At 40.7% G+C, this 23,206-nt stretch overlaps 1 protein-coding gene across 1 annotated transcript in view; it reads left to right on the plus strand.

The window, feature by feature from the left end:
- Positions 1–19,752, plus strand: part of VARS2 (valyl-tRNA synthetase 2, mitochondrial) — a 41,025-nt gene extending 21,273 nt beyond the window's left edge. Inside the window, exons 20-30 of the mRNA XM_026720741.2 lie at positions 1,555–1,680; positions 3,254–3,358; positions 10,360–10,428; positions 10,508–10,586; positions 11,253–11,380; positions 14,124–14,276; positions 15,321–15,530; positions 16,536–16,647; positions 17,903–18,084; positions 18,868–19,002; positions 19,160–19,752. Coding sequence (XP_026576526.2) covers positions 1,555–1,680; positions 3,254–3,358; positions 10,360–10,428; positions 10,508–10,586; positions 11,253–11,380; positions 14,124–14,276; positions 15,321–15,530; positions 16,536–16,647; positions 17,903–18,084; positions 18,868–19,002; positions 19,160–19,231 — 1,371 coding nt within the window. The 3' untranslated portion in view covers positions 19,232–19,752. The remainder of the gene's footprint in view (positions 1–1,554; positions 1,681–3,253; positions 3,359–10,359; positions 10,429–10,507; positions 10,587–11,252; positions 11,381–14,123; positions 14,277–15,320; positions 15,531–16,535; positions 16,648–17,902; positions 18,085–18,867; positions 19,003–19,159) is intronic.
- Positions 19,753–23,206: the final 3,454 nt, after the last annotated feature.

Raw genomic sequence — 23,206 nt, forward strand, 5'->3', positions numbered from 1 at the left:
AGCACAGCAATCTGCTCTGCCGCGCCCAACAGCTGAGAGGTTTAAAAAGGACCCAGGGGCAGGTGGGTGGGCCCAACTGCAGAGCATTAGAGAGGTTCGAAGCGAACTGGTTCTCTGCCAGCTGATCTTCGGCGCTACTGGTACGCCAGAACTGGGCTGAACTGGTAGAATACCATCACTGGCTCTTTCCACCTTCTCGTATGTTAAAATGATACAAAAACTATGTTCTGGTTTAGAATATTCTTTTTTTTATTAAAATAAAAGTTTTTTATTTCCATCTACATATACACAACAATACATTAACTGTGTGGCATCAATATATCGTACATTTTAGTATAAGCAAGCTCTTAATATCCACATTCATATTAAGTCAAAATCTTTCCTTGCTTATTTTCAACATTTCGCTACTCTCCCCTAATGCCAACCACCATATCAGTTAGACATACCTAATAATTTCATTATTCAATTTCCTCCTCAATTTTTTTTAAGTTAAAAAAAAAATCTCATTTGGCAAGCAGTATGGTTCCAGGTTTCAATACAATACAAACATGACCATATTTACCTATTGATTTTGTTTGTTCAATTTCATATCACATTAACCTTATTAGTATTAAGTATTAAACTTATCCAATTCCAATTTATATTATAACTTATTTTATTCATTAGAGTATTCTCATATCTTAATTTACACTGTTATTTAAAATTATCATCTCATTTCTATATGCATTTCCCAAATTATCTTTATCTGTCATATTTGCAATTTTATCAAACCTTAGTTTAATTCAAAATTGTCCCCTCTGATTATTAATTTGAGCCAGCCACCTTCAATCAACCTTGATACCATCTCCCTAATTACTATATAACACACACACACACGCACACACACGCATATATACTTTTTTTGTTAGATTCTGCATTACATTTTCTCAATCACCTTATCAATATCTATACCTTACAAAAATATTAATCTAATCAATTAATTATAGCAACTGATATTAATTCTTCCATAATAGTTCTAATTTCATCATCTTGGTTTAGAATATTCTGTGGATTAATCATCCCAACCCCTTGGAAAATAACCACTTGTTTTCTTAAAATGTGTTTTATTTTACTGATTATCTGTACCACCTTCTCAAAGCAACTCTGAAAAAACATGCAGTGTAAAATGATGTAAAACAAACCCCTAAATAACACCCTGCAGCTTGCCATAAAAACCAACAGCCCGGTCAGCCCCAATATACAAACAACAGCAAGATGTAACTCTATGGCTGCCCATTTATTCCCTGCTTATGTATCCAGAGTGTGCTAAACAAGAAATGTCTTTTTTCTCCAGTCTGGATTTCTAGGAGTGGGTGGACCAATTGTATGGGTGGGCTTAATAAGTTTCACAGCAGTGGGGCAATCACCCCAAAGTCCTCCTGGGTTCACTCTTTTCATCTCTTGTGAACATGGGACCTTCTGCAGACCCTCTCTAGATGATTTCCCAAAATGGACAGTGAATAAGGTGTTCCCTCATGGTGATGGTGATCTCAGAGGCATCTCTGTTTCCCTCAGACAGAAGACCTCCAGCAATTCTTTCCCAACAACCTTTTGGAGACTGGGAGTGATCTTCTGTTCTTTTGGGTCGCCCGGATGGTGATGCTGGGAAAACAGCTAACCGGAGAACTGCCTTTCTCTCAGGTGAGGGCTGGAGGCCAGGTATCCTTGCCTTTTGGAGCTCTCGGGCTTCAGGGATCTGGGGGCACAATCCGTTTAATACTGAGAAATTTTGTTTAGTCTTAGCAATAGCAATTAGACATATGCCACTTATAGTGCTTTACAGCCCACTCTAAGTGATTTACAGAGTCAGCCAATTGCCCCCAACAATTTGGGTCCCATTTTAGCCACCTCAGAAGGATGGAAGGCTGAGTCAACCTTGAGCCTGGTGTGAGTCGAACTGCCAAATTGCTGGCTGTCAGCAGAAGTAGCCTGCAATACTGCTCTCTAACCACTGCGCCATCACAGCTCTTAGCTAGGTTCTCCTTAGTTACTACTGTGTTCTCCTTCAGTCTGCATTTTCCATGTTGAATCCCATTTCTTAATTTTTCTGTCATCCTGAAATCCCTCCTGTTTGGGTTGTTACGTTGATTGTCACACTGAATTCAGCTTAAGTTGTTATTTAGACGGTCCTTGGTTTATTACCGGTCGCATAGTAACTGTTTGAACTTTGAAGGCCCTCTTCATGATCACGTGACCGAACTTTAGACACTTGGCAAAATGGCTGCAATTACATGTGCAGCATCCTGCAATTACATGACTGCAGTTTATGATCCTTTTGCCCAAAATAGCACTCCTGGTTTTCAGCAAAACTGTGCACATCACAAACCACTTGACTGTTGTTGTTTTTTTTAAATGACAGTGGTGTTTGCATAAAAACTGTAGCATCTGCTTTACGACCACCACATTCACTTGGCTGCTCAAAAAAATATATATCATAAAATCAGGTTAAAATAAAAACTGTTTTGTGACTGTTGAAACAATATGAGCATAACGGGCTGACTCCATCAGGGTCATATTTCGAGGATTACCTGTTTTTGTACTTTGTCACTCTGGATTATAACTAGAGGACTATCATGACCTTTAATTGTCTTCCCAGTTCTATGGTGTAAATTAGAAATAAACAATTTTGTGCTCCTCAGTTTGATTGCACTCCATCAGCTACAGCCAAAGTCAGTGAAGAAGTGTAGAAACCATAACCTAAAATAGGGAACATATTGTTTACCGCTGTTTTTGTTGAAGAACCATAATACATCTACTACAGGATAGACAGTTTAGTTGGGACTTTATCTAGAATGTAGCTAATGACAAGGAATCATAATTATACAAATTATTTGGAGAAAATCTTGTTCCTTTCTACTGAATCAAGTACTCCCAAACTCCTCGAGTAGAGGATGTGATCTTAAGTTGCAGGATGACAGTTCTTCCTTGTTTGTCAGAAGGATTTTTTTAAACTATTTGTTCATCAGTGCAATTGATTAGGTAGAGAGCTGACAGACCTCTCTCTTAGATGTCCTTGATATACCGAAGACACATAGCCATTGATTAGAAAAGCTTGAACTTGGATTGAACAGAAGGTGCGTGGTCACCTAACCAAGTTTGGTTACCTCTCAGTTCTAGGATTTTACAAATTCTGTGTCTGAGGAAAAAATAATCCAAGGTGAAGATTTTGAGTAGAGTTTTGTGCTCCATCCTGTCTTATTTCTCTCTGCTTCAGGTGTTCCTTCACTCCTTAATCCATGATGCTCATGGCAGGAAAATGAGCAAATCTCTTGGGAATGTGATTGACCCCTTGGATGTTATTCATGGGGCCTCTTTGCAGGTATTATTTTTTTGCTTTTGGGGACATTTAAGAGTTTTCTTAATAGCCTTCCCTTTGAGTTTTAAAAAAATCCTTCCAACTGGGCTTATTTCTACAACAACGGATGTAGGATTATAGCCCGGAAACCCAGAACCTTCTTAAAGAAGGGAATAAGGAATTGGTAGATGAACAGGGGGAATTAAAAACACTGGATAAACTAAAAGAACAAGGGATAATATTAGACTGGTGGGTATATTTGCAAATTCAAACTAAATTTAAGAAAGATGTAAAGGAGCTAAGACTTACAAAAATTGGACCAAACCTTGATAGGCAAGGATATAATATTTATAACACGAACATATAAATTATTTACTGGAGGTAGAACTAGAGGAGGAAATTGTTAAAGGACCAATGATTGCCTGGGCAAGAAATGTGGGTCAAAATATAAATTTAGATGAGTGGGAAAAGACTTGGACCAAGAACTGGAAGCTGACTTTGTCAACAGCATTCAAAGAAAATCAATATAGAATGTTTTGTAGATGGCACTTAGCACTGGCACAACTGGCGAAAATGTATCCAACCTTGAAATCAGAATGCTGGAAGTGCAAACAAAAGAAAGGAACGTTTTTCCATATGTGGTGGCAATGTATAGAGGTCAGAAAATACTGGAAGAAAATACAGAGATGGCTTTTTGAGATTACAAAATATAAATTGAATTTGGAACCCGAAATGTTTTTATTAGGTATGATCAAAGGGAATTTGAGTAAAGATAAAAGATACTTCATTGTACACATCATAACTGCAGCAAGAATCACATTAGCACAAAATTGGAAGAGTGATAAAATACCACCAGATGAAGTTTTGATTCAAAAAATAATGTACTGTGCTGAACTAGATAAATTCAGTATGGAACTGAAAGGCAAAGAGGATCGAGAATACTGTTGGGTATATGGATACACCAACCAGGTTTGGGTTGAATAAATATGTAAACCTAGGATTAAGTGTTTTGTAGCTTTAAGCACAAGAAACTGCAATGTCATTGTGGGTGCGGTTGCAGGCAGCAATATAGGTAGGAAGGGAAACGTAATAGACGCGGCTTCTGGATGCACCTGGTTCTGTTCCTGGTCTGCTGCCTGCTGTTTTGGAACGTCTATCTGCTTACTTTTGGAGGCTACTGTGCCAGATACCATTTCAACTGAACACAAAGACTGTTTGCTTGGTGAGCTGAGGATTCAGCGTTGTCTTTGAGAAAGGTATCGGGAGGAGAAGATTTACAAGCAGATAAGGACATTGTATTTACTGTTAATGGACTTGATAACTGGATGGATATACTGGATAATGATATATGGACTGAATGACACTTCTTAATCTCTGTGTGTATTAAATAACTATTTTAAAACCACAAACAGTGTTTTTGTCTCCAGTGTGTGTATACTCTTGGGCCCACTCTCTCTCTCATTTGCCTGCCTGGCTTGACTGCTGCTGCATACTCTGCTTGGGGGTTTATCCCCAAACACTAACATTGGTTATGGGCCCAGCAGAGTGCGCACAGTCTAACTAACCAGGATATAGCAGTGAGAGCTGGTGGGAGTTGCACATTACTGTAAATACAAACTGTTTGTTAAATAGTTGTTTATCACAAGAGCAATGGCACAAGTAAATTTGCCAAGTCTGTCCATGATATCCAGACTAGATGGAACAAACTATGTTTCATGGTCAATGTAATGTAGTTTACTTCTACGAAGAGAAGGTTTGTGGAACATAATTACAAACCCACCAGATGTATCTAACTTAAATCCCAATGATGAAGAGGATTATAAACTGATACAGGACTATGAACGAAAGAATGAACAGGCTTTGTGCATCATAGGTCTCACCCTGTCTGACCAGCAACTCATTCATATCCGTGGAGTGGAAAATGCTGCAGATTGCTGGGATAATCTCAAGAAGATTTATGTTCGAGACAGTGTAGGAGCTCATATCAATCTTACACGGAAGCTGTTTAGAACACATCTTGAGAAGAATGGAGACATGTTAACTCATTTAAACTGTATGAAAAGCATTTTTCAAGAATTGCAAGAAAAAGAGCTTATATTTAATGAGTTGCAACAAGTATACATCATACTGTCTTCTTTGGATCGAAGCTATGATGATTTTGTGACTGCATTAGAGGTATTGCCAAAAGACAGCTTATCAGTAACTGAGATTACCGGCAGGCTATTAGAAGAAGCCAGAAGAAGGTTTGAACGTGATGAGCTGAGAGAAGATAACCCTAATAAAGAAGAGAAATTATCTTCAAGGCTGGAAAGAAACCAGCTGTGTAAAGTAAAGCACCCGGAAGAAGAGAAGTTATCTTCAACGGCATACACAATTAAAAAGTGTTTTAATTGTGGAGGCAGAGGACATTTGGCAAGATTCTGCAGAAAAGTAAAAAGCCAGAATGTAAAGAAGCCAAAGAAATCCTTTGAACTGGCCATGTTTGGCAATTGTGACATGAAGAATGATTTATGGGTGGTGGACAGTGGTGCATCCCACTGCATCACGAGAGATAAGACAAAGTTTATAAAAATGTCTACAAGCTCTCAACATATATCACTCGCCAATGGTTGGCACCTCAAGGCCAAGGGTGAAGGTATTGCTTATTGTCCATGTTTAAACCAGAATATAAAAATGTTGTATGTACCACAGTTAAAGATGAACTTACTTTCTGTAAGAGTATTAGATAAACTAGGATATGTAGTTACATTTAAGAATAATAAGTGCATACTGGAAAGAGACGGCAAAAGGGTAACTGCAGCTTTAAATGGAGCATTATATGTCTTACATGATAGTAAGAAAGGGGAGGCACAGACTGTATTTAATAATATCAAGCCTCATAATGAATGTATCCATTTATTGCATAGGCGTTTGGGGCATGTGAATTTTAAAATGCTAAAACGTACAGTGGAGTTATCTGAAGGAATAAGGTTAAAACCCTGTGATAAGTATTTGCGTTGTAATGTCTGTTGTGAAGATAAGAGTAAAATAATGCCTGCAAATAGGCTAAATGGTTTCAAAACTAAAGAACCTTTAGAAGTAGTATTTGCAGACATTATAGGTCCAAAGAAACCCAGTATGGGGGGTGCTCGATATATACTGAGCATTATGGACCATTACTCTAGATATGGGTTTTGCTACCTAATGAAAAGCAAAACTGAAACATATCAACATTTCTTCAATTGGCTAAGGTTTGCTGAAAGAAAAACCAAACGGCAACTGATAACCCTGGTGACAGATAATGGTACGGAATTTGTCAATAGCAAATTCCAGAATAGGTTAAAGGCAGCTGGAATAGCTCATAAGACATCTGCACCATACAGACCACAACACAATGCATTTGTTGAAAGGCGAGGCCAAACATTGCAGGCGATGACCCGTACTATGTTAACTGATTCTGGGTTACCTGATTCTTTGTGGGGGGAGGCCACAATGTGTGCTAATCATTTATTAAATAATGTTGTTAACTCAACCACTGGTGAAATACCATTCACCATGTGGCATGGCAGGAAGCCTGATCTGAGTTACCTGCACACATTTGGTGCACCAGCATGGGTGCATATCCCTACACAACTCAGGCGTAAAGGGCAACATAGAGCTAAACAATTTTTCTTCGTTGGTTACCAAGCTAACCATAGGGCATATAGATTTTGGGAGAAAGGCACATCTAAGGTGTTATGTAGTGCTAATGCCCAATTTCTAGAGTATGTAGGATGGGATAAGTTAGAGCAGGATAGCAATAACGAAGTGGTTATTGAATCATATAGAAATCCCATTAAGTATCCCTGTAACTTTAAAAATAATGTAAAGGAAGAAGTACAGGAAGAAGTACAGCCCCTAGAGGAAGAAATAGCTGAAGATGAGGAACAGGTAGTAACTCAACCAAGCCCAGTAATACCCAGAAGGACTACACGTATATCTAGATCGCCTGACAGATACCAGGCTAACACAGTGTGCCAGGAAAATAGAATCCCAAATACTGTGGATGAGATTAAAAGATATCCTTCTAAAGAGAAAGAAAATTGGTATGCAGCAATTAATAAGGAATTACAATCATTGAAGGATATGAAGGTGTATGAAAACGTGAGATTACCTAGTAATGAAAAACCCATTGGCTGCAAATGGATTTTTAAAATAAAAACAGATAAGGATGGAAACACAATCCATAAGGCAAGGTTAGTAGCCCAAGGTTTTAGACAAAGTGCAAAAGACTATGATGAAGTATTTGCACCTAGTCTGAAAGCAGCAACTTTAAGGGCAGCATTAGTGTGGGCAGCAAGCAAGCAATATATAGTTAACCATCTTGATGTGGAAACTGCTTACTTGCATGCTCCACTAAGACATACTGTTTATATGAAAAGGCCTAATGGATTTAAAGGAGACAATAATAATGATTGTTGGTTATTAAAGAAGAGCCTTTATGGTCTTAAACAATCGGGCTATGAATGGAACCAGTATATTGTGAAAGAACTGAACAATATAGGGTTTAAAGCTGGTTTAGCCGACCCATGTCTATTTAAGAGAGAAAAGAATGGGAAAATATCATTATTATTGTTGTTTACTGATGATATTGCTCTGTTAACTAAGACTAATGATGAAGCAAATGAAATAATTGCATCATTAGCCAAGAAAATAAAAATCAAGCAATTAGGGGAGATAAAGAGATATCTAGGATTGAATATACTGAAAACACAGAAAGGTTTTAAGATATCTCAGGAAGATAAGATATCTAAATTGCTAATAGATTATAAGATGGAACTTTGTAAGCCTGCAAAGACTCCAATGAGTCAGGATATTTGCAAAATGGATACTCAAAGTCCCAAATGTGATAAGGCATTATATCAATCTTTGATTGGTAGCTTATCATATATTAGCAATTGGTCAAGGCCAGATATTGCTTTTAGTATTAATCAGCTGGCACGACACAATAATGATCCGCTTCAGTGTCACTGGATAGCATTGAAAAGAATCCTAAGATATCTTAAAGGTACATTACACCATGCACTGTATCTAGAACCAAAAGGTGATCTCATATTGAGTGCTTATGCAGATGCTAGTTTTGCAGCAGAAAGAGATACTAGAAAGTCGACTTCAGGAACAGCCATAATGCTGGATAAGACGTTAATTGGCTGGAAGTCAATAAGGCAACAGCATATAAGTTTGTCTCCTATGGAGGCAGAATTCTCCTGTTTATCTTTATTGTGTACTGAGTTGATTATGTACAAACAAATGTTGAAGGATATGGGTATAACTGTAAATTACCCTGTAGTTGTACATGAAGATAATCAGGCAGCAATTCAAATGGCCACTAATATTGCAGTTAAAACGAGAAGTAAACATACAGATTTGAGGTATCTTAATGTAAGACAATCTGTACAGAGTAAATTGATACAGCTGGAGTACTGCATGTCGGAGGACAATGTAGCTGATCATTTTACTAAAGCCCAAGGTGCTATTAAGCATCTAGAGAGTTGTAAAAAATATGGGTTTAGAATGTAAAGGCATTACATATTTATATCACCCAAAAGGGGAGAATGTTGGGTATATGGATACACCAACCAGGTTTGGGTTGAATAAATATGTAAACCTAGGATTAAGTGTCTATGTAGCTTTAAGCAAGAAACTGCAATGTCATTGTGGGTGCGGTTGCAGGCAGCAATATAGGTAGGAAGGGAAACGTAATAGACGTGGCTTCTGGATGCACCTGGTTCTGTTCCTGGTCTGCTGCCTGCTGTGTTGGAACGTCTATCTGCTTACTTTTGGAGGCTACTGTGCCAGATACCATTTCAACTGAACACAAAGACTGTTTGCTTGGTGAGCTGTGGATTCAGCGTTGTCTTTGAGATAAAGGTATCGGGAGGAGAAGATTTACAAGCAGATAAGGACATTGTATTTACTGTTAATGGACTTGATAACTGGATGGATATACTGGATAATGATATATGGACTGAATGACACTTCTTAATCTCTGTGTGTATTAAATAACTATTTTAAAACCACAAACAGTGTTTTTGTCTCCAGTGTGTGTATACTCTTGGGCCCACTCTCTCTCTCATTTGCCTGCCTGGCTTGACTGCTGCTGCATACTCTGCTTGGGGGTTTATCCCCAAACACTAACAAATACTATGCAACATGGGAGAGGTGGTACGAATGGGTGAAGGATAAGGATAAAAATAATGTATAGTCACAAAATAAGAAACAGGTATATACAGTGACACTAATTGTTAATGGAAGTGGGATTTTTGTATTTTTTGTTTTTAAAGAATAAAAATTTTTAAAAAAGGAATGTGTCATCTTAAAGTACCTTTAAAGCAGGGGTAGGATTCTACCAGTTCGCACCTATTTGCTAGAACCGGTTGTTAACATTCTAAGCACTTCAGAGAACCGGTTGTTAGAAGAAATTACTGGACTAATCCTGTAAGGAAGGCAGGAAGGAAACATTCTGGTGTTGCTTACGGAAACTGCCTCTCCGTTAACCCTTATTACATTCTTGGCAGGACTAGACTTCCTGTCTCTGGAACTTCTCTGGAGTTTTTTTTCCTTCTTTGCTGGTATTTTGCGTGGAATGACCATTCAAAGTTACAAAGGGACTGAAAAAAAGTGACTTATGACCATTTTTCACACTTACGACTTTTGCAGAATCCCCACAGTCATGAGAGGCCAGGCGAGGAGATGCGTGCCTCGATGCGAGTGATATTGAGTTGGCCACACCCAGCCAATAACATGACCACCAAGCCACACCCACCAACTAAGCCATACCCACAGAACCAGTTGTTAAAAATTTTGAATCCCACCCCTGCTTTAAACTACCCTGGGGGCTTATAAATGTACGTGGGGGCTTATATCAAGAAAAACACGAGAAAAGTGCTGCCAGAGTTTGGGTGCTATGATTTTGGGGAAAGGTTTTGGGTAGGCTGTAAAAATGGGTTTGGGTTGCATGGAGGTGGCTTCCCATCAGTCACCAGCTACTTCTATTCCTGTCTCAGGTCCTACAGCAGAAACTAAAAGATAGCAATTTGAGTCCACAAGAGCTTGTCATTGGTTCAGAAGGCCTGGTAAGCCCTTTTCCTTTTGGTCACTCTTTATCCCCATGGCCCTTGTGATCTCACTGCTCCCCTCTCTGCTCCTTTTCAGCTTCAGAATTTTCCTCAAGGAATTGCTGAAAGTGGCTCTGATGTCCTAAGGTTTGCTCTCTGCCGTTACGATGCCCACGGTGAGAAATTCAGTCCTTCAGTCTTTCAGCTGAACTGTTGCTGGCCCTTTAAGAACTCCTAACAAGAACAAAAAATCAACACTTTATTATTGACCATTGGACAAGCTCTCGGTATTTGGGCAACCAAGGGGGCTAGAATGATACAGATTTTGGAAAAGTCTCTTTCATGTTAGTCTGGTTGAAAATATAATCTTGAAAATTGTAAGGGTCAAGTCCCATTGAGACTTATATTAAATTAATTAAGGTGGCCCTTCCTTCCTTCCTTCCTTCCTTCCTTCCTTCCTTCCTTCCTTCCCTCCCTCCCTCCCTCCCTCCCTCCCTCCCTCTCTCCCTCCCTCCCTGGCAGAAGAACTCCATATATCTTAAAATTTCCAAGGCTGTGAAGCACTGCTTTAACTATTATACCAAGGTGGTTTTCTTGCAACAAAGAACATCCTGTTTATTTATTTAGATTTGAAAGAGATATGGAAAAAGTCAGAAGAATTAGGAAATCTGGGTTGTCAGGAGAGATAGGGGAGGAATCAATAGGCATCATGTAGTTAGTGCTGACTTTATGACATAATACAACTATTGGTATAAATTATTATACTATTGTATAAATTATTGACAATGTCTATCATCAGCGTGCTCGAAAATTCAGACTCTCTTTAATTTATATCCTAACAGGAACCAGTATTAATCTAGATATGGCAGCCATGGAAAAAGCCTCCCATTTCTGTAACAAGGTGTGGAATGCCCTAAAGTTTACTTTTGCAGCCTTGGGAGAAGAGTTTGCCCCACTGGATCCAGAGCAGGTAACTGGGAGTGAGAACTATAATGAGATTGTGGGAAGATGTTTGAAAGTGGCACTGTCTTTTATTGTGTGGGAGGAAAGCTTTGTTGAGACATTGGTGATCCCTGTATCCAATTTAGGTAATATTTCTAATCTTGGGTGCCCAGGTGGTGTTGAAGTTCCTTGGATGTAGTCTATCTTTGGTCAAGAAGTAAGGAGAGGCATAGATAAATAAACTTCAAGTCCCCAAATATTGTGGGTCTTCTGAACTTTGGATCCCTTGGCGGTGTGTATAACTATCTCGTATAACAATAACAGAGTTGGAACAGTCCTTGGAGGTCTTCAAGTCCAACCTTTTACTCAAGCAGAAGACCCTATACCAGTGGTCCCCAACCACCGGGCTCCAGACGAGTACCGGTCCGTGGATCATTTTGTACTGGGCTGCCTATTTTGCTTGGGCGCCGCCATCTTGTTTCGACGGTGCTTGAGAAAGTGCTTCCGGGTGAGCTTGTCAGTCGTCGGTTGGAAAGTGGCATATGGCTGCTGAAGGAATCCTCGCGGTGTAGTTTCGTCGAGGGGGAGGGTGGCTTCGAATGAAGAGCCGTCCCGATGGCGGTGGAGTCTCACGTTACTCTGGAGGAGATTAAGAAAGAGCCCGAAAAGCCCATCGACTGCGAGAAGGTATAAAGGAGGAGTTGAAGGTGGCAGGGAGAAGCGGGGGACAGCTGGCTGGCCGGTCACTCAGCTCGCCTCGCCTTGGTCGTGTGTGCTGATGCCGGTACCAGTCTGTGGATCATTTTGTGATGCCGGTACCGGGTCGTGGTACAAAAAAGGTTGGGGGCCACTGCCCTATACAATTCCAGATAAGTGGCTGTCCAATCTCTTCTTCAAAGTGATGGGAGCGCCCACAACTTGTGAAGGCAAGCCATTGGCAGAGTAGTTAAAAATGCTTTACCGCAGACTACTTCTGCTGACTGCCGGCAGTTCAAGTCTTACCAGGCTCAAGGTTGACTCAGACTTCCCTCCTTCCGAGGTGGGTAAAATGAGGGCCCAGATTATTGGGGACAATAGGCTGACTTTGTAAACCGCCTAGACAGAACTGTAAAGCACTTTAAAGCGGTATATAAACCTAAGTGCGTTTGCTATTGCTATTCCACTGGTTAATTGGTTTCACTGTCAGGAAATTTCTCCTTAGTTCTACATTGGTTCTCTTCTTGATTTAATTTCCATTCATTGCTTGTTGTCCAGCCTTCAAATGCTTTGGAGAATAGGTTGATCCCTTGTCTTCTTTGTGGCGTTCCCTCAAATATTGGAACACGGCTATCATGTCACTGCTACTCCTTTTTTTTTCATTAGACTAGACATTAATTATTGCACTAAAGTTAACTATTAACTCCTGGCAATTCTTCAGAAGCTGTGTGAGTGGGGACTGTGCTTCTGCTATGATTTACCATATAACGACAACTGAGAAATAACCGTATCTAGAGTTGGACAAGAAATTCCAGTCTCCGCATCTACCACCTTTAGCACAACTAGACGGATGGAGAGATATTATGTGCAAATAGGGGCTGTGCTATAGAAATCTGGAATAAATCATTTTTCCAAGTGTGCAACAGGGGTGGTATTCAGCAGGTTCTGACCAGTTCTGGAGAACCAGTAGGGGAAATTTTGAGTAGTTCAAAGAACCAGCAAATACCACCTCTGACTGGAAATTTTACAGTATCTTTCCCCTGCCAGGTCCACCAAGCCACGCCCACAGAACTGGTAGTAAAAAAAAGTTGAATCCCACCACTGGTGTGCAAGATAGTCCTTGACTTAGGACCATAATGGAGCCTGCCCATTGTGGTTATAAATTGAGATAGTCATAAGTGTATCATCACGACCCGATTTTATGACTTCTTTATCCAGCAGTCATTAAAGGAATAATCAAGGCCATTAAATGAATCCATGGTCATTAGCGAATGCCGAACAGTTTATGTATTTTTGCCAAAAATCCTAAGTAAAAATGTAAATAGCAGTCATGTGACCAGAGGGCGCTGTAAAAAAAATAGCACTCACATGACCCTGTAGGGTGAGGGGCTGGCAATTGGAACTTCAAAATCAGGTCATAAATACCTTTAGATGGTCTGACATAACTTTGAGCAACCAATCATAAGTCGAAGACTATATGTAATGATCCCACTTTCAAACTTGTCCTTAAACAGAGGTGTGTTTATGATGATCATACATGTATGATCCTCTCAATTAGAATAGAACGGAACAGAACAGAACAGAATAGAATAGAATAGAATAGAATAGAATAGAATAGAATAGAATAGAATAGAATAGAATAGAATTCTTTATTGGCCAAGTGTGATTGGACACACAAGGAATTTGTCTCTGGTGCATAATATTGTTACAGATTTGAACTGAACAGGAACCTTGCGAGTAGGTGAGCTCCTGAACATAGATCCTATAGAGCCAGCCATAACCTCTACCTGACCCCATAGAAATCAAAAATAGAATAGAATAGAGTAGAATTCTTTATTGGCCAAGTGTGATTGGACACACAAGGAACTTGTCTGGGTGCATATGGTCTCAGTGTACATAAAAAAAAGATACATTCCTCAAGATATCTCTATACTTATATAAGTATCTACTATACTTATGGCCTCTAGGCAATCAGTTTTTATCCCACGCAATCTTCCTCTGTTTTCAAGAAAGGATACCTTCATTAATACCACAAGGCATCGTGATTCTGAATTATCTTTCTTTATGCCTTCCAGGTCTTCCCAAGCTTTCCGATGGACCAGTGGATCTTGAGCCGTCTCTACCACACAGCAGAATATTGTGCCCAGCACTTCGAGAACTACAAATTGCATTCTGTGGCCAACGCTATTTCTCTTTTCTGGGTGCAAGATTTTTGCAGTACCTATCTGGTAAACTTACTATTGATTCAGGATTCAACAACTCCCTTGCTGTGGGAGGAGCTTAGTTTGGCCTAGGAAAGAATGCAGGTCGATGTTAAGAAGGAAAAGGCACAGAGAGTTCAAGAATTTGGGGGATTTGAGTTTTTTCATGCGAGATTCCTCATTTATTTATTCCACATGGAGTAAAGGTAGTCCTCCATTTACAAACACAATTGAACCCAACATTCCTATTGCTAAGTGAGACAGTGGTCAAGTCAGTTTTGCCCCATTTTATGACCTTTATTGTGAAATGAATCACTGCTGCTGTTACTTAGCAACACAGTTGTTGTATGAATCTGGCTTCCCCAGTGACTTTGCTTGTCAGAAGGTTGCAAAAGGAGACTCCGGGACACTGCAACCATCCTAAATATCAACCTGTTGCCAACTGTCTGAATTTTGATCACATGACCTGGGGATGCTGCGATGATTCTAAGTGTGAAAAATGCTCATAAGCTACTATTTTCAGTGCCATTGTAACTTCAAGCAGTCACTAAATGAAAGGTTGTAAGTTGAGGCCTACCTGTAAATAGGTTATTCTATGTTGGACCCTTTTTGAAGAGTCTGAAAGACCCGGATGTGTTGGATTCCATATGAGCCATGGTGGCACGGTGGTTAGAGTTTAGTACTGCAGGCTACTTCTGCTGACTGCCGGTGCCTGCAATTTGGCAGTTCAAATCTCACCAAGCTCAAGGTTGACTCAGCCTTCCGTCCTTCCGAGGTGGGTAAAATGAGGACCCAGATTGTTGGGGGCAGATATGCTGACTCTGTAAACCACTTAGAGAGGGCTGGCAAACACCATGAAGTGGTATATAAGTCTAAGTGCTACTGCTATTCCTAAAGTGCCCAGAAGGAGTGTCTTATGTTAAAACGGGCTTCTCTAAGGTGATGCCAGTTCCAGGAATTGTGATCTAACTCCTGCAGAGCTTATTGGGTTGCAGACGTTTGTGCTAAAACCTTTCACGGGCCTGCAGATTTTAGAGCTCCGTCATTAAGGTGTTTGCTCTCTCTTTCCAGGAATCTGTCAAGCCCATCCTGAAGTCTGGGGATCCGGTCCGCCTTTTGTCTACTCAGCAGACTTTGTACAGTTGCGTAGACCTGGCACTACGCCTCCTGTCCCCCTTCATGCCTTTCCTCACTGAGGAGCTGTGGCAGAGGCTTCCCAAGACACACCTGGAGACGTCTCCTAGTATCTGTGTGGCCAGGTACCCGAGCCCTGAATATCTGGTAAGTCCAACTTTCACATGGTGACCTCCATTCCTTGGGGCAAACCTAGTTCTTCCTCGAATAAATTACAGTGAAATTCTAGAATTTGACAGCATGAAAAAGATACAGATAATCAGAGTTGAAAGGGACCTTGTAGGTCATCTAGTCCAACCCCCCGCCCAAGCGGGAGACCCCACACCATTTCTGACAGAGGGCAGTCCAGTCTCTTCTTGAAAGTCTCAAGTGATGAAGCTCCCACAACTTCCGAAGGCAAAGCTGTTCCATTGGTTGATTGTTCTAACTGTCAGAAAGTTTCTCCTTATTTCCAGGTTAAATCTCTCCTTGTTCAGTTTCCATCCATTATTCCTTGTCTGGCCTACAGGAGCTTTAGAAAATAGCTTGACCCCTTCCTCTCTGTGGCAGCCCCTCAAATATTGGAAGACCGCTATCATGTCTCCCCTGATAGATACCGGGTTCGTTCTACCATATGCGATGGACCTGCCCAAAGGCAAATTATATATATATATATGGATGGAAATACATACATGGTTAGAGAAAATGATAAAGCAACATATAGATTTAAAGCCAGAAATATTTCTATTAGATATTTTGCCAGAAAAAATATATAATAAAGGGAATGTATATTTAATATTACATATTTTGATGGCAGCGAGAATTGTATTTGTGCAACACTGGAAAAATGAGGAAACTCCTTCAGATGAAAAATATAATAAAAAAATATTAGATTGTGTGGAAATGGACAGGTTAAAAGATAAAGAACAAAAGAAGACACAATACTTTTTAACTTTGGATTTGTTTTATCAATAGTTAGCTAATAAAGGTAGAAATTAGAAGTTGGAAGAATGCGATTATATACAAGTAAAGAATATTATTACTGTTATTATTATGTGTATGTAAAATGACCCAGACAATACACTGTCTATTAAATACCTACATATGTTAAAGAAAAATGTATAAATAAAAATAAAAGATATCTTTTCAAGAGTGATTTTCTTCCACTTCTAGAGACATTGGTGTAATCCTGAGGAAGAGGCAAACTTTTTGTTAGTGCAGCAAATTATCCAAGTGATACGCTCCATGAGGGCAACTTACCAGCTGACTAAAGCCCGACCAACAGGTGAGTCTGAACTCTCCATTTTCCATCAAAGCTTATGGATGCATGGACTTCTCTCTAGCAGAGTATTATATGGGTAATACTTCATGGGTAGCACATAATTTTAAATAATAAATAGGGTGTACTCACAGGCCTACAGATTGTAGCACCCGCACCGGCAGGTGTGGTCCATTCTGTCAGTTCTGCATTTTCAAGAGATATCTTTAAAGCCATTTCAATCCAAAAGATATTTGAATAGGTACAGGGGTATTTTGTTTTATTCACTTTTCTTGATAGTGCTTCACAGATATCACAATTTTCCACTAGCAAAAACGGTAACAAGTCGCTGAAGCTCAAATGATGATTAATATTATTAGCACTAAATTCAAAAATTCATGTGACTCACTTTCTTGTGGGAAAAATAATACGTACAGGGAACCTCCCCAAAATGCATAGGACTCACTTTCTCGTGGTATTTGCTTTTTTGCAATGATCTGGAATGAAACTCACAATATCTCTTGAGTTACACCCGGGTTCGTTGGAAAGGTAGGCAGAAGATCAAGATTTATGTTTATTTGATGAGGAAAGTTTCTCCTTGCAAGCAGGGGTGGGATTCAAATTTTTAACAACCGGTTCTGTGGGCGTGGCTTAGTTGGTGGGCGTGGCTTGTTGGTCATGTGACTGGGTGGACGTGACTTGGAGGTCATGTTATTGGCTGGGCGTGGCCAACTCAATATCACTCGCATCGAGGCATGCATCACCTCGCCTGGCCTCTCATGACTGTGGGGATGCTGCAACAGTCGTAAGTGTGAAAAATGGTCATAAGTCACTTTTTTCAGTGCCATTGTAACTTTGGTCACTCCACACAAGCAAAGTACCAGCAAAGGAGGGGGAAAAAACTCCAGAGATGTTCCTGAAACAGGAAGTCTAGTCCTGCTAAGAATGTCATAAGAGTTAGCAGAGAGGCAGTTTCTGTAAGCAACACCAGAATCTTTCCTTCATGCCTTCCTTACAGGATTAGTCCAGTAATTTCTTCTAACAACCGGTTCTCCGAACTACTTAGAATGTTAACAACTGGTTCTACCAAATAGGGGCGAACTGGTAGAATCCCACTCCTGCTTGCAAGGCTTATTAGATACTTATTTATAGACTTTATAAAATATATCCATGTGCAGGTAATAACAAGATTCCCAATCAAAAGTAGGTTGGCCTCTTCTCTTAGGGTCTTGACTTCTTGAAGGTGGCACATATACATTATTTTTTTCCTACTTCTCTCCAGTGTATCTGGCTTGCTCAGAAACAGCCCCCTGGGCTGCCTATGACAAATATCAGGAGCCATTACAGACATTGTCTTTGGCTGGATCTGTGAATCTTCTCCCCAATTCTGAGGAACTAGATCTACCTCTGAACTGCCTGGCTGTGAAAGTCAATGGCCATACTAGCATTTACATGGATCTGCAGGTGGGTTACAATTTAACATATTACTGGATTCAAGATTCAAAGAAAAGATGATTGAAAGCATTGTAGAAAGTTTATGGCCTCTTATCAGGGGACAGGTATAGGCCAGAGCATCATAGATAGATGATGGAAGGATGGAAGGCTAGTCAACTTTGAGCCGCTGAGGATGGATGGATGGATAGATGGATAGATAGATAGATAGATAGATAGATAGATAGATAGATAGATAGATAGATAGATAGATAGATAGATAGATAGACAGACAGACAGACAGACAGACATACAGACAGACAGACGCCAATAGATAGGTAGGTAACTAGGTAGGTAGGTAGGTAGATAGATAGATAGATAGATAGATAGATAGATAGATAGATAATGATAGGTATGTATGTATGTGTGTGTGTATACACATACATACATACACATGGATGGATGACTGACAGACATAGATAGATAGATAGATAGATAGATAGATAGATAGATAGATAGATAGATAGATAGATAGATAGATAGATAGATAGATAGATATGATAGGTAGGTAGGTGGATGGATCGATGGATGAATCGATGATAGATAGATGATAGGGATAAAGTGATAGAATGATAGATGAATGATAGGCAAGTAGTTAGACAAAATGGCAGTCAGATAGACAGACAGACAGATAATGGTGGGGGGGAGAGAGAGATACCACAGAGAGATAGAAGGACCGTAGATGGAGAATGGATGTTTAGAAGGGGGGATATCTTCCACTACAGTTTTTTTCTGATTTTTTTCTTCTCATCCTAGGATTTGGTGGATCCTCACAAAGAACTCCTCAAACTGACACTTCGGCAACAGAAATTAAAGCAACAGCTGGCAAACCTCACAGAGAAACTTCAGAAGCAAAACTCCTTGAAAGCCAAGATGAATCATGAGCAAAAGGTATCAAGAGCTTCATGCTGAGATTCCTGATTGTTTGGTTCCACTGGCCCAGTTGACGTTTTGAGAGCGTTGTCATAGAGCTCAAAGAAAACCATGCCACGAGGCTAGCAAGGGATGGCCCACCTACTTACTTGACGCTCTTTTTTCCTCCCCACAGATTTCCTTGCTTCGTTCAGAGCTGGAGCACATAGAACAAGCGTTTGCCACTTTTCAGAAAATGGCTGAATAGCAGGATGCTCAGCTGACTAAGGAGAACGAGTGGATTTACCCTGTTCCAGATAGCAGAATTAACTCCAAAGAAGAGGATGCTGAGCGTGAGGGCAGATCCTGGAAGAGTTTAGGCATCACCTTCTATGGTGGGAATTACTCAGGTGTTTGTTGGCACCAGCCCAATTTTTTTGAAGCATCGGTGATGATGGAGGCTGGAAAAAAAAATTAGAGCCATCATGGTGGCATCTACCATGAAACTTTTTTTTTCCAGATGAATGCATTGCTTGGAAATTGTTGGGACAGATTATTTTAAAAAGGACATGAATGTCTGAAATGTGTCATGGTTTATTGCTCTAATTCTCTAATAAAGAGAAAATGGGCATTGTATTTTCCCCCTAGGGATAACTTCCTTTCCATTAGCAGGGATGATCACAAGGGTAACATTTTTGGTCCTTTTGACTACATAGATCAGATGGCTCCGCTTGGCTTGGAGTATAATATTGTTTGGTAGCCTATTAAAATATTTATGTTTTTAAAACACTGTTATACTTTTTAAAAAAAAGGTTGGTTCTTCAAGTTTGAGTCTATGGAGATCCTTTGTTGCAGTGGTTCCCAGCCACCGGGCCCCGGACCGGTACCGGTCCGTGGATCATTTTGTACCGGGCCACCTACTTTACTTGGGCTCCGCTATCTTGTTTCGACGGCGCTTGAGAAAGTGCTTCCAGGTAAGCTTGTCAGTCGTTGGTTGGATGGAAAGTGGCGTTTGGGTGCTGAAGGAATCCTCGCGCCTTAGTTTCATCGAAGGGGGGGGCAGCTTCGAACAAAGAGCCGTCCCGATGGCGGTGGAGTCTCACGTTACTCAGGAGGAGATTAAGAAAGAAAAGCCCATCGACCGCGAGAAGGTACAAAGGAGGAGTTGAAGGTGGCAGGGAGAAGCGGGGGACAGCTGGCTGGCCGGTCGCTCAGCTTGCCTTGCCTTGGTCGCGCGTGCTGGTACCGGTACCGGTCTGTGGATCATTTTGTGATGCCGGTACCGGGCCATGGTACAAAAAAGGTTGGGGGCCACTGCTTTGTTGAAGGGCAGAGGAGTTCAGGACCACAGACAGTTCACTCTTCCAGCTGGTCATAAAGCCAAGTTGTAGTTGGAGAGTTGCTCTAATACAGGTAGTCCTTGGCTTAAGTGACAGTTTGAAGTTCTGATGGACCTACCTGAGGAGTGCTTACGGCCTGGATTTACAACCTTACGACCTGGAATCCTGGTTGTTGCTGCCCCCTCGCAGTCACATGACCCCACTAGGTGCTCAGAAGCCATGCCACATTTTCAGCTGTTTCCAGTTTTCCATGGTCAGACCTCATTTTATGAAAGAAAAAAAAATAGTGCAAAGTACATCATTATAACTTTATAATCTAGCTGTGTATGTATGACCCTTCGAGTCAGTTTTGATTTCTGGCTTCAGAAATTTACAGGCCTAAGTAATTTTTCCTGTATGTCTTTGTTGCCATCTAGTGGACACCTGGAGTGTTATATAGACCAGATCTGGTAATTTTACCAGCAGGCGGCCTGGTTGTCCCAACAAGAAGCAAAAGGCAACTGTCAAAAGAACCATTTCTAAATTGCTGGCTTATTTCCATGCGGTCCAGTTTGCTGCTACATTAGATTAAAGGTAAAGGTAAAGATTCCCTTTGCACATACGTGCTAGTCTTTTCTGGCTCTAGGGGGCGGTGCTCATCTCCGTTACAAAGCCGAAGAGCCAGCGCTGTCCAAAGACATCTCCGTGGTCATGCGGCCGGCATGACTAAACGCCGAAGGCACACAGAATGCTCTTACCTTCCCACCAAAGTGGTCCCTATTTTTTCTATTTGCATTTTTTAACATGCTTTCAAACTACTAGGTTGGCAGAAGCTGGGTCAAGTAATGGGAGCTCGCTCCGTTACGCAGTGCTAGTGATTCGCACTGCCGAACTGCCAAGCTTTCTGATCGACAAGCTCGGTGTCTTAGCTACTGAGCCACTGTGTCATTAGATCTGCTATCTTGTAATTTGTCCTATCCGTGGAGAGCTGCTACATTGATTGTAGAATCAAATCCGGCCATTCCTACTTTTTTGTTGGCCTCAAATGCCTTGAGATACGCAAATAAATCCATCCTGGCTGATTATACGGGACCACTTGGTAATGAATGACTTCATCCAAAGCCGCAGTCAAGAAAGCTGCGGTTGCTTTTAAGGATGCCCGACTCACTACATCAGTGCCTTGCAAACTTTTTTCTTCATTACCCAAAACCATTTATCAAAAGTCTTGTCAAACTTCAAAGACCGGTCGTAAGTCCTTTCCTTCAGCACTGATGTAACTTTGAATGATGGCTGAATGAATGAACATAACTCAAGGATTATCTTGAGTTTTATAAAACAACACCATTGAATGATCTTGATGTCATTTCAACAAATTTCTGTTGGTAGTTTCATCCATTTTTCTCTTAATAGGAATACTTCGGGAGATTTTTGAATATCTTTTAATACGCGTGGTGCACTTTAGGTCAACTTAAATGCCCCTGTTTAATGAGTAATGGATTTGTGTATTGTTACCCAAAGAAAAAACACTTTAGAGTAACATACCCATGATTGGGAAGCTCTGGATGACATGGCAGTACAAAGAACAACAGTGCAGGAATCCATAAATCTGGTTCCTTTGTCCTTCTCTGTATCTTCCACTTTTCTAGGCATCACTCAATAGTTTTCTATGCCCTCAGTTTGCAAGAGTTTTATTTTTGTGATAAAATAAGCTGCGCCCCACCACCTCGGCTCGCCGTTTTTGCTCCCAGGAGGCTTCCCTGAGGCCTACTAGGCCAAAAATGAGGCATGGAGGGAGGGCTGACTGTGAAAGAAAAAAAAGAAAAAAGACTTGATCCCCCCCCCAGTCACATGACCACATAGCCACATCCATCCAGTCACATGACCACCTGACCATGCCCACTTAGCTATGCCCACAGAAAAAAATTGAATCCCACCACTGGTCCATGGATCGATGCAGATTCAAGGATCGTGGTTTAGGGACCTCTGCTCTAGACTACAAACTAGGATACTGTGCAGTGAGAGCCAGGTTATTGCTGAAAGCCATGAAATTCTAGAAACATGCTCACAACATTCTGGCTAGTGCAGTCTCAACATGTCTGAAAGTTCTCAGATTGTGAACAGGTGGGTACCCAACACCCTACATTATTATACTTTCTTAAATATTCCTTAAATATTATCCTCTTTTTCCTCAATTTCCCTACTGCATCAAAATCTGCCCTGCCCTGTAGTCATGGTCACATGATCAAAATTTGGACGCTTGGCAACTGGTTCATGTTTGGGACGGTTGCAGTTTCCTGGGATCACGTGATCCCCTTCTGTGATCTGACAAGCAAAGGCAACTGTGTTACTAACTTAACTGCACTGATTCATTTAACAACTGTGTCAAGAATGGTCATAAAATGAGGCAAAACTTGCTTAACAAATGTCTCGTTTAGCAGCATAAATCTTGGGCTCCATTGTGGTCTTAACCACAAGTTTCTGGGTTGTGAAATTTTGATCTCTGCTGCCACCTAGTGATCGCATGAATCTTTATAGCTCAGGTCTGAAGTTTTCTTATCTGTGTGGCCTGCCTTTGAGTAGGTGTTGGCTCCGGGCAGAGGCCTGGATAAGCCCCTGCAGTTTTCCTGGTGAGATTTCAGAAGTGGCTTGCCTCATTCCTACGACTGAGAGAGTGACTGGTCCAAGGACACCCAACTGACTTTATGCCTAATCTGTATTAAAACTCATTGTCTCCCAGTTTCCAGCCTGGCACCTTAACTACTACACCAAACTGGCTCTTAGATCTGCTCTAAAATACAAGCAATGTCATCCTCCCCTTCACCACATTTGTGCTACATTTAATCAAAACGATGTTAATTAATTGTGGGGTGTAGTTCATTTATTTATTTATTAAATTTTTAACCCTGCTTTTGTTACTTGATTGG

The sequence above is a fragment of the Pseudonaja textilis genome, chromosome 2, assembly GCF_049901715.1.
Source record: "Pseudonaja textilis isolate UNSWEBS1 chromosome 2, rPseTex1.2, whole genome shotgun sequence".
Classification (NCBI taxonomy): Eukaryota; Metazoa; Chordata; class Lepidosauria; order Squamata; family Elapidae; genus Pseudonaja; species Pseudonaja textilis.